Source organism: Parus major, chromosome 6, assembly GCF_001522545.3.
Source record: "Parus major isolate Abel chromosome 6, Parus_major1.1, whole genome shotgun sequence".
In the NCBI taxonomy this organism is placed as follows: domain Eukaryota; kingdom Metazoa; phylum Chordata; class Aves; order Passeriformes; family Paridae; genus Parus; species Parus major.
In genome coordinates, this window is record NC_031775.1 from 13,888,967 (window position 1) to 13,901,481 (window position 12,515).

Below are 12,515 nucleotides of genomic sequence, written 5' to 3' on the forward strand. Positions count from 1 at the left end.
CTTGAATTTTGCTCCTAGATGTGAGGGTTTGCAGCAAAATGAAGGAGACCCCTATCTGGATGAGATCTTGGACATGCTGACTTGCCTTACAACCTGTGGAAAAACTGAACTGAAAGTTTCTGGCAATATTGTACACCCACAGTTGCCGCACTTTGATTTTGAACGGACGCAGTCTACTGGTATAGTATATATATGTGTGTATATATATACATATATATATGCACATGTGACTGGATAGCTGGGTCATAGGAAAATACCTGCATCAATCTGAAATGACCATGTCAGCTCTAGGGTCTGATCCAAGCTCAAGAATATGCCTCCCAATCATATCCCTCATGTCTGTTGCTCTTATTTTCACTTTCATATGAGCTAACAGTATAGTTACAGTGTTTGCAGACTTAAATAATACTCATGTAAAAATTATCTCACTTGGCTTTCTCCCCTCACAGGAATGACAGTGAAAAACCTCCAGCCTTTTCAGGTGTTGCAATCCATTTTCCAAAGAAGTAATGATCAGTACTTGTGTGGAAGAATCTTGGCAGCAATTGGTACCATATGGGCTTGGGACAGAATGAACTTCTTTCTTCTGGAATGGACACTGCAACCTATCAGCCAATTCACTGACATAATTCATTTCAAACCACACCCAGTCCAAGTCCAGTTCTTCAGGCTGGTGGAGTCCATAGTCCTAGACCTGTTCTATGTCCCCCATGAGATTTTGAAGAAGATCCAGTATTTGATAAAGGAAAACATAATGCCATTCTGCACCTTAACAGCTCTCCAGTGTCTTCTTAGCATGACCCAGAAAGACCTGTTATTTAGCGATATTTTCCGTGACTCTGGGCTCTTGGGCCTACTGCTGGCACTTTTGAGGAAGGAAGCCAAGATCCTGAGGAAATCAGGTACAGCTTAATGCCACTCGCAGTGACCATTGAAGCAGGCAGATGAATAGGAATAAATAATCTCTCAGCAGTAAATTTATTTTTTATACCGAGTAGATAGATTTTGTCTTCAGGCCAACCGGCTTAAATTTGATACATAAGCTGAGTCCTCTCTGAAATCTTTTCTGATTATTTTTCTGTTCAGTAGCCTGAACAGCTCTGGGCTTCTCTTTGCTAGTGTATGTTGAATTTTTCTGGGTGGCACCCTTCAGCCCACACTTGTAAACAGGTCTTAATTAGGGGCTCTCTAGAATGCAAGTGTAAGATTGGAGCAAGAAAAATTAGGAATTCTTCCTTCTGTTTTTTGTATATTGTAACGTAACCTTTATTATACTTATAGCTGGAACTCATCTGCCTGGCCTGAAAGAAGGCACTGAGAAGGAATTAAATGTTGTGATGCTGAAAATGGTGGCTGCCCTTACAGCTAGGTCTGTGAGGAACACAGGTAAGGAAATAGATATGACTACATTACCTTCGTGATACTTGGTGGTGCAAGTGGCCATGGTCTTAAGGAGCACCAACAAATTTTCTGACTTTTGTGCTTCAGTCAAAAATGGAGGAAAAATGCTAAGAAGTGTAGGGATACCAGTGTTACACTAGGAAGAAATGTGACAAAGGTATTCTCATCCTGCATAATGAGCTTTGTCCCAATAGTCCGCTGGTTTCTTTCATCCATGTGCATAACCCTGAAGTGTTTATATAGGATGCACTAGCTTAGCTTGTGGAAAAAAAGTAAGTGTACTTGACTCTTGTATAATGTTTGTTTGGTCAGAATTTTCTTCCATTATATCTGTTATTTGAAATCTTGATTGGATCAGGTGCATGCTGTGTAACACTCCTATATTTGTGTTATACTTAAGAAGCCTGTAGGGAATATTGGGGAACATAGTAGTACAGGAGTGAACACTACTGGATACTGGAATCCACTCAATTCACTCTGGAATCCTACAATCATCATGTTTGCAGAATCTTGCACAGTGTAACTATGAGAAAGTTCCCTTCCTAAATGAAAGAGATGCTTCAGCTGAAACTAAGGTGTATTTTCCTTTTCATTCATTATTGTTTTGCGAAGCTGTCATCTCTGATGATTGGAAATTATGGTCATCCAGTCATTTAATCCCTAGTTGTTCTTGTGCTATTCGGTTTGTGTCATCTTTAGCTTAACCAGCTGCTCTTCTTACCTGTCCTGCTGTATTTGTAGAAATGTGTCACTTCACACTAACACCGATAATCTGCCTGTAAAAACTACTAGCAAAGGACAGTTTAACTAACAAATGATAATGTATTTGTCCCTAGTTGTTCTGAAGGACTATGGAATGGTACCATATATCAAGATATTTTTGGATGATGAGTGCTACAGGAGTGCTACTCTCAGCATCTTGGAGCAGTTATCAGTCATCAATTATGAAGAATATATGAGCATTATTATTGGGGCTCTCTGTTCTTCCACTCAATGGGAACTGCATCTGAAACTAGATCTTCTGAAGGTAATGTGGCTCTCACTTAAGCATTTTTTCCTTGGGAACTGCCTTTTTTCAAGATGGTAAGAGCAGAAGAAGGAGCCATAAGCCATCTCTAGATTATGTCAACTTGGGCACTTTGATTTTAGCAATGCATGTGTGGTCAATACCTTCATTCCAGTATCAGATTATGAAGTATTTTGAAGACTTAATAATGCAAGAGGGACAAATGGAAATGCTGAAGGCATGGTTGTATAAGCAGTTCTATGTAATGTGACAGAGAAAGGAGAAACAAATGTGAATGAAAGTGGGTACGTGGAGAGAGGATGTAAGATGTGAAGCAGTGAGATTGGAAGAGCTAGGGTAGGCATGAGATGAACAGTTTTATTCTGATACGTTTCCAAGGTTGACACTTTGCTGTCTCTAATTTAGTCATTTCTCACAAACATGAGCATCATGTAAAAAGAGATGAGGCAATGGAAAGGAATAATTTTATGACTGTTTGGAGGAAGAAACTAGAACCTAGTCATAGCCTCCACTGACCCCAGATGTCTGATCCCTCAGTAATGAAACAGAGGAAAGAATTTCCTATGCATTATTTTGGTTTAGGTCCTAGGCATCCAGCTGAAAAGAAGCACTGATTTTAGAATTTCTTTCTACTTTCTCTGTCAAGTGTGACTGGAATTCACTTTCCTGTACAATATAACAACTCCTTCTATAATAAAAGAACCATGTTCTGAAGAAAAAAAAAAAAAAATAAGGGCAAAGTTTGTAGCTTTGATTTGAAGCAGTAAACTTTAACAATACCTGTGGAAAACTTGAGAATGGTGTCCAAACTAATATGAAAATAAATGCAACTTCAGTGTCTAATTTTGACAAATGATTACTGTATTAAAGCATAATGTAAGCAAATGAATTTATTTTCTTTATCCATTGGGACTGTGATTGTGTTACACACAAATTCAGATTGATTTGCTAATGTATATTTAGCTGTTAAAGCCTGAGCCCAAATTCAATTAGTACTGCCATATTCCAGTGTGGCACGTGGACAATTATGAGGAATAACAAATAATGGAATGTGTGAAATAAATTCTATTAGCAATAACTGAGTTAGGGGGTTTCCAGCAGACATCAGTTTTATAGATTCAAGACAGAGGAATACTAACTCATAGGTGATTAAATTCTAACTGAGTTAAAGCTGGAGGAAATGTGTTTACTGTTGACCTACTCTGGAATGTGTTAAAGCCATCCTGATAACTTCAGCTCTAAGTTATTAAATTTATTCCCTGTTCAGAAGTTTCTGCCTGGTTTGATACATTATCATACAAAATTGAATGACAGTAATAGTGTCCCCTCCCCCTTCTGTTCTGGCAACCGTTTCTCACAGTCCTAGATCCTGTTACAGGCAGATATATTTCTGTTAAAAACTGTTCCTCCACAGGAGGTTGTCAAGTAAAGCTCTTTCATTGGATACCTCTTGGGAAGGTATATATATAAAATTAACCCTTTCCAATGTGCAAAGGCACAGATCAAATTTGACAAATCCCTGTACAAAATGAATTGTGCAACATCCCAAAAACTTGGGATCAATTATATTCAAATGGAGTAGACTGTTTCCTTGAAAGCTCCTTTTTCTCATCAATATTACTTCCATAGCTCTTAACAACTTTTCCAGGTCTGTTTTAGAATGGCAAGTCCATAGCATTCCAAATTGGCAAATAGTTTAAGTTGTTTTTATGTGCAATATTGTCAAGTGGCATTCATTTATAACCTGCTTTAAGCCTGTTGAAGTTAGATAAAATCTAGTGACTTCATTGGCTTAAGATCTAACTTTTAATGGCTTTTTTTCCTCTAAGGTGTTGTGCAAACTTTAAAAATGCCTAAACTGAGAAAAGGTATTTTTGTCTTTCTTAATGAGGAGAGCCTTCTATCTGCAATATTCTTTGCGCCATCCCGTGTCACCGGGTTTTTTGGAAAGGGCCTTCTCAGTCATATGAGGAAAAGTCTAGTGTGGGTTCTCACGTGCTTTCAGGGCTGCAGGAAGACTTGTCTGTAGAGAGCTGTGCCTTCCTGCCAGCTTCCATATGAGGGTATTTACAACAGAATCTTTACTGCTGTTTGTTGAGGGCAAAGGCAGGTTTCTTGAGAGAGTCTGAGAAGACAGGAGATTTGATTTCTTTGTTCCTCCTGTTCTGTGCCTGTTAGGCTGACTGCTTTAGTGGCTCCTAAGCATGCATTTAAGTATTGGTTGTATGATTAATTTGGCATATGGCAGAAGAGAGAAGTTGTGCACTGATGACCATTATTTTGACCACCTTCCCCTCCCCCCTCAAAGAATGAAATTTCAGTGAAAGAATTTTTGTGCAAACTCGTAATTTTAAAATATTCTAAAACTTCTTGGTTCCTTGATTTAAGTGTTTCTTTTGTTTCCTTTCTTTACAATGTTCGTAGTCACTCTTGAGGATACTGGAGAGTCCCAAGAGCCATCAGGCTTTCAGAACCTGCAGTGGATTCAATGGGCTCCTGTCCCTCCTCTCAGACATGGAAGGTGCATTGCAGGACTCTCCTTCTGGGCAGTGGGCAGCAGTTGGACAGAATTGTATCTTGGAGCTGGTTTTCTGCACTCTTCAGGGGATAACTGCAGCCCTGCACCTAGACCCTGTCAACAGCAGCTTCTTCCAGAGGAATGGTCTCTTTGCAAAGATGGCAGAGGATCTCGGATCACTTGGATGCTTCTGGACAGAAGGGGAAAGGCAAATTCCTGTGAGCCTTGAGAAGAAAAGGACGTTTGCAGAATTCTTGAGTGCAGCATTCTGTTCTTCAGAACCCTTGCCAGCATGGCTAAAAAACTGCATTTGGATTCTGAACTTTCTTGATCATATGGTCAAAGGAACCCTCCATCAGGAAAGCTACTTTAAGGAGAGGAAGCCAGGGATGGGAGAAGACTCAAGAGATGATCAGGAGGCACCCCAAGCTCAAGAAGAGCATCCTGTTGCTTTCAAAAGACCAGGCAATAAATTACCTGCCTCTGCCTACATGCTATGGGAAAACCCTGAAGAGAAGTAAGCTTTTATTTACTACAAGAAATAGAGTACTTAAGGCTGGTATGTGCATTTTATATGGTAATAAACTGAGGTAAGGTGTGATATAACCTGCCAAAGGGAAACAAATCTTTTCAATCCCAGCTCACAGACCTCCAGGTAGCAGAAATGCTTTTGGGAAGGTAAATGATGGGAAAATTGGGGTAGAAGGATTTAGTGCAGCAGTGGGACACACAGCCCTGAGTTGCCGTTTGTTGAAGATTCTGACACCTGCAAAGTGGAAGCAGGAATGGACTCTTAAAAGAAGGTTGCTGGAACTTAAAGCTTGTGCTTAGTCACTGTTTGAACCTGCCCTGGTCAATTTTGACTCCTTCAATTATGTGGAAATCTGCTTCCAGTCACTTGATGTATTAAAAATAAAAGTTACTCTAAGGTATTTTAAATGCTCCCTCATGCATGTGTGTCCAAGCACATGTGCAGACACACTCTTATTTATTCATTCTGAAATAGAGAAAATTGGAAAAAATAGTTATGCTGTCTACCCCAGTGAATGTTTATGTCCAAATATATATCCTTGGTAGGAAGGGATTACTATACCAGAAATCAGTATAGCTGCCAGCTGTGAACCAATTCTGAATCATCTGCATTTTGTAACTCATGAGATTTTCCTGTCTTTTCTCTAGCTTTATCTTTAATCTCAGTCCTTTTATCAAATTTATGTTGCTGGTTGGAGTTATGTCTAAAAAAGGCTAAGTTGGTAAGTGTGAGATTTCTTCAGCCCTTACTGTTGATTATTGCCAAGTCATCTTCCAAGTTGAAGGCCAAGACATGATGTCTGCCACTCGTAGCAGCAGTCACTGAAGTCAGCACAACTCTTTTCTGAGTACTGAGGCAGGCAGAATAAGCATTTCTGGTGGTATTTATAATTGTTTGAAGCAAGTAAAAAAAGTGTGGTAGATTTCTTTGCTCCCCATGCAGCAGATTTTAAAGTAGTTATGGACATGTTTGTTCCCTGTCACTGCCCTTTAAATTACACTGGAAGTTTCTGGTCAGATACTCAGTGCTGGGGAGAGGACGTGGTAGCTCAGGAGGAATAAATGCTCTTTTCCAAGAAGATCTTTCTGGCCTGATTTGTGAGAACATGGGTCCATGTGCAAAGAGTATATAGATGGTAGTAGATGTGACAAGTATATTGTCTGTTGCTTAAGTGTGTGCATAAGAGAGGTTGCAGGGATGTTAAGGGAGAAAGAGTAGGTTGTGGCAATGCTGGGAGGGGTATGGTTCTGTTTTATGATTGTCTTTCTGAAGTCACTAGGTCTGAAACAAGCAAGGTTTCCTATGTCCTTGTGTTTCGCCTGCTGAGATGTGATGCTGTACAGTAACTGAATACCACTTGTGGAGATACTAATCCTGTAAACTGTGACCCTTTCAGTTCACAGTGTCTGATTTGGGATTGTTTGTCTTGGTTCTGGGATGTGAAGGCACAAAAGGAAGCCAGATTAGCTAGGGGTGGTTGGAAACTGTCAATGACAAGTGTATGCAAGCGAAAAAGAGGAATATGTACTGGAAAGCTGACAATCTTCAAGCCATACAGAAAAGTGGAAGTAGGAATGGAGTCTTAAAAGAAGGTTGCTGTATCCATTTCCACCAGTAAGTTTTATGAAAATAAAAATAAGAAATCCCATAGTTTCTGCAAGCCTGTTGTTCCTCTAATGCAGCTTCCTCTTAGTTGTACTCCACACTCACACTTCCCCTTGAAAAGGTTTCAGGCAGCAGCTATGCAGCTTGAAAGGAGGAACTTGAATGCAGTCAGTGTAGGTGGCCTGTGATGCCCCATCTTGCAACATATATTTAGTATTCCCAAGGAGGCAGGGAAAGGAGGTGATCCTGCAGGAGCCTGTGTCTAATACACAGGGAAGTTAACATTTTAATGCTGGATAATAATCTAGCCCCTTCCACTGTCCTGTAGTCAGTGATGCTGCAAGCTTCTGGGACACAGGGGCATTGACCTTGTTTTTCCCATTTTAAAACCAGCCCTCTGTGTTCCTGCTCCTGCAGTAATATTTGAAACACCTTTTATGACAGATGGGGTCTCTGGTTTGCCTTTTGTTCCTGGTGCTTAGACATAGTTTGCTGCAAGCTGTGTTAACTGAGGGTGATCTCCTTGGGAGGGAAGCCCTTCTTTGTGCCCACCCAAGCAGCATGGCTGCTGCAGTTGCTGTTACCACAGACAGCTCACTGTGCTAATGGCTCTTCAGACTTTGTGACATCTCAATTTGTCCCCAAAACCTCTTATGTATCTTATTTTTAAGTAGCACCAGTGCAGAGCAGATTTGCAATTCACACCATGATATTGGTGAGATGTATGGAGTGGAATCATGGGGCTGATGGGATAGCCCTGGAGCAGGAGTGTGAGAGAGATGGGATATTTGCAGAGGTGAGGAGTTGGCACAGGAACACAGCTTCTGTACTAAGACAGACCATAAAATGAGGACCTCAGAGAAGGCTGGAGGTAAGGCTTATATAATATTCTTAAGAACCCTTAATGAGGCTTTTGGCCCTTCTCTGCACACACTCCAGTACCCCAATGTCCTTGTAGTGAGAGGCCCAGAACTGAACACAGCACTCGAGATGTGTGTGTGTGTGAAATAAAATTTCAGTGAGTCACCAGTGCCAAATACAGGGGAGGAATCACTACTCTGGTCCTGTTCACCACACTACTGTTCATGCAGGCCAGGATGCTGATGGCCTTGTTGGCCACCTGGGCACACTGGTTCATGTTCACCTTGGCATGGGGCCAGCATGACAGGTTTGTTTCCAGCCAGGCAGATTTCCAACCATGATTTCATCCCTGTTGATTTTAGTGATCCTAGATTTTTCTCTTTTAAAATGGTGTGGATTTTCTCAGAGAGATGGGAGGAGAACATATTTTCAGTGCACTTTTTTCTTTACATTTAGAAAGTTGCCCACAGTCATGTAAAGTACAGGTGTACTTATCCACACTGAAACTACTGCTGCAACAACTCTGCAACACCAGACCTGATTTTTCATTTATTGCACAGAAAATATAGGAAATGAGCAATTTATTTGAAATTATCTTTCTTCAGGGTGCAGTAAAAATTATTTGTCACTGTGTGGCAGTGTGCTACACATTACTCCTTGTTATGTTGTATCAGATGAGACTTTTTGGGAGTGGCTAACAAACATGTTTAATTGCAGCCTTTTAACACTCCTTTACATCCCTTGAATTTTTTTATTTTTTAAATTTTTTTGCTTATACTCGTTTTTTATAAAGTCCATAAAGCATACTGTGTTTTATTTTGTCAGTCTGATTACAGCCATTTTTGCTGTAATCTTTGCTATTCTTGTGAGATCTGCTTGGGACAGATGTTTCTGACAGTGCACATGACAACTCCAGGGGTGCACCCAGAAATGCTGATTATACTCCGAACAGGATGACACTGTAGTGCCTAAACTAGAGTTTTTGCTATGCTGTGTGTTCATTTTCAAGATATATCTGACCTCTAGCCTGCATCATGACATCAGCAGATCTTCTCTATGATGTCTGATTCTTCAGTTCCTTCCTGTGCCTGAACTTAAAAAGGTCCTAAGTGGCAAAAATGAAAACTTTTGGGAAAGCAGATATTCACCTTGAGTTTACTACTTTAGGCAAATTCTGGTGTTGGAAGGGGAGAGTGGCATACTGATTTTATCAATTGTCTCACTTTTGCTTATTTCAATTATGTTTTAAAGTACTAAAGTTATTGTACAATCCAAGATATAAATTTCTAGAAAATTAAAGGATAACATGGGTTGTGGACTGATACATCAGTGATTCCTCTGATTGTCTGTTTTATGTTCTGCAAATGCCTACAAAGGCAAAATTTGTTTAAAGATGCTGCTACATATTTTTGAATGTGCAGGTCCTTGAAATGTCAGCTCATGAGAAGGTGCTGTCCTGTCTTTGTTACTCTAAGGAGGCATCCAGCTGTTCCAGGTCATTTGTATTTTTTGCTTAGTTTCCAAAGCTGAGCCTGGTTGCTACTAGGAGGATTTAATGGTATGCTCTTCTGGAACATTGTTAGAACCTCTTTGCTGTTAATGATAATTATGATGTGTATTTTTACTGCAGGTTGGAAATGAGAGACTGCACCATTGTACATCCAGGCGCTGCCTGTGTCATGGTGAGGTTGTTGCCAAAGCTGTACAAAGAAGGACATGCTCAGGTGAGTCTGAACATATCAAAATGCCATCAAAACAGTGTCTTCTACTTCTCTGGAGCTTGATTTCCAGGAATTGCTTACTCTTTGCAAATGTGGCAGTACTAAAATCTACCCACAACATTGTCAGGACAAACAGCACAAATTTCACTGAGTCAACAGATGTAAGAACAAAGACTTTTGGCTCTCAGTTTGCCATTTTTGTACATGCCTGATGCAGTACATGGATTTTGGCCCCAGAATACTTATTGCAAAGGCATAATGTAGAAGTGCGCTGAAAACTCTTTCAAGTATTGCCAACAGGCCTAGCAACCTGAACAGTCTGACTCTCAAGACCTAATGGTCCATAAACTTTCAATTTAGTCTTAGCAGCTTAGAATGAGTTTTTCTTTGTCAAACCTTCCATATATATACACACCACCTCTGAAGATACTGCCTATATTGCTTTGGCTGTTTGGTCTAAAATACTTGAATACTGTCAAAGTACATATGGAGGGACTGAAATAAAACCAGGTTGTTCATCCAGAGCTCTGAAAGGGATAAATAACTCCTGGCACGTTACAACTCTGTTTATTGGAATCAAGCCACCAGCTAGTGAAATTTTGTTAATTACAGTAATTAATTTCTGAAAAACAAGTAGAATGGTTAATTGGATGAGAGTGTCATCATGAAATTGGAACTGGCTCTAGGACTTGAGCTCTGTAAGAGGGAGAGCCTCTCAGATCCTCAGTAGATGGCACTGTTCTTAAAAATATGAAAGACTAAAGCACATATTCCCTCAATTATGCTCATATTTTCTTTTTTCCTTCACTCCTTTTTTCTTAGTCAGTAAGAAATTATTACTGGTAGTGTTTTAGTATTGCTGTTGTGAATATGATTGCCTCCTGTAAAATTGGACCACTATTACGCAAGGTCCTGCAACCAGCTCCAGCCAGAAATTAACAAATGTCTTGAAGAGTTCTCATAAAATAACCCACAAAAAAGGATAAAGGAAAAACAGAATTTTCCTGGATATTTCTATTCGAAAATCATTGAATAAGAAAGATACTGAATAGAGTATTACAGAGCTTGGGAATCTCACTGATGCTGCCAGGTAGAGACATAAAAGACTGAACTTCAATACCTCTAATCATAACATATACCACTGCATGAATCCTTGTGCCAGGAGATTCTGCTTGGAACACAGGAGTCAGTTAAGATCTGGTGCAAAAGGTTTAACCTCAGAGACTAGTGAAGGGGAGCTACTTGGTAGAAGGAAAATAACTGAAGGAATTGCTCTTTGGGTAGATATATTCTGCTCCAAACACGGTACTATTTTTTTTTCTAGTGCCACAGTATTTAACAGCTAGATGAGATTAAATAATGGCTTTGTGGATGTACTGCAGACTTTCATGAAAAAAGTCTTAAGGGGCTTCTTGCTCTGAATTTAAGTCTGAATAAAAAAGTACAGTTTTTAGGAGCAAATGTGGAGAAGAAAAGACAATAACCCATCTCTTCCTGTTTGCTTTAGTGCTGCAATAGATATTTTAGGTCCAAGTGTACTGTAGTAATCTGGAAAAATCTTAGAATAAGCTCAGGTCATGTGTGATTCCTTTGTTTTCACAGAATTGGCAATGAGAGAGCACTGCTTTTAGAGAAACATGAACAGAACTCAATAAAATTAATGTACTTTTGATTCTGACCCTCAGAAATAATATCAATTTCCTGTCAATTTTGCAACTTCTCAGTGTCCTTTTTCAGACCCAGGAAATGATGGGCTGAAGCAATGTTGAGCCTTTCTGTGTAGGAAACCCAACAGCAGACAGTAAAACAGGTGATTTTGCACTTCAATCATTTCTTATACTTTCTGGAATGACAGCTAAAAGCTGAGGAGAATAGATTTGTGAATGTATATTCCTGCCATTGTTAGGCATAATAAAAAAAAATCATTTGAATGTCATAGGTACAGAGACTTGCTTAAAACTTGAAAACTGACCAAGAGTTTTGGGTCAGTAAAGAGCCTTTGATTTAGTAAACTGTATTTAGAGGACATTGCTCATGTCATGTTTATGCCTGTGACTAAGCCAGTTTCCATCAGACTTCATGTTGTTTGATCACATACAAGATAGATTTTCCTTTTATTAATATGTTGTCTGTTCGTTATGAAAGATAACATTGCATATGTTTCAAACCCTTAGTAAACTGAGACAGGTACCCACCCAGTTTAGATATGTGGCCCAGGATATTCACAGGATGTTTTATACCTTGAAGAGAAAGAAGTTTCCTTTCAGATGCATCTCATCCTTGACTGAAATTTTAAATTCCAGAGTATCATGACAAATTTTTCCCATTTGTAATGTCAGATAAAGATCATCTAGATCTGACAAAGGTGAGTAGGGGAAAGGAAAGAACTTGTGAGAAGAGACTAAAAGCATGATTCAGTTCTGTCTCATCATCCTGGCAGATTTCTTCTGAACACAGACAAAAAATAAACCTCACATAATTCATCATGTAAATTATTTATACTTTTACTAAATAATATTATTGCTTCCACAGCTGGATTATTCCTTTTGGTTTTCATCCATGTCTCTTGTATGAGGAGCTGCTGTCACAGTCACTGTTGTGAAAGTAAAACATTGTCCATCAATAAGGATTTTGAACCTTTTAAAAAGACCCTTATCCCTGTTTTAACTTTAGGCTAAATTACTTGTTCTCCCTATAGATGTTAAAAAAATAAATTTTTTCAAGTATTTCTGCACACATAATTATTGCTGTATTGTTCTTTAATCTAAGGAAATTGCATTGTTTAAAAGTGAATGCACAGCAATGAAAGTTCATAATTTTTGCTTATCTTGAATATAGCATAATAATCTT

At 39.2% G+C, this 12,515-nt stretch overlaps 1 protein-coding gene across 1 annotated transcript in view; it reads left to right on the forward strand.

Annotated features, from left to right (window-relative positions):
- WDFY4 (WDFY family member 4) overlaps positions 1-12,515 on the forward strand; it is a 129,951-nt gene that overhangs the window by 25,317 nt on the left and 92,119 nt on the right. Inside the window, exons 11-16 of the mRNA XM_015633651.2 lie at positions 19-179; positions 450-902; positions 1,282-1,386; positions 2,238-2,428; positions 4,853-5,463; positions 9,575-9,668. Coding sequence (XP_015489137.1) covers positions 19-179; positions 450-902; positions 1,282-1,386; positions 2,238-2,428; positions 4,853-5,463; positions 9,575-9,668 — 1,615 coding nt within the window. The remainder of the gene's footprint in view (positions 1-18; positions 180-449; positions 903-1,281; positions 1,387-2,237; positions 2,429-4,852; positions 5,464-9,574; positions 9,669-12,515) is intronic.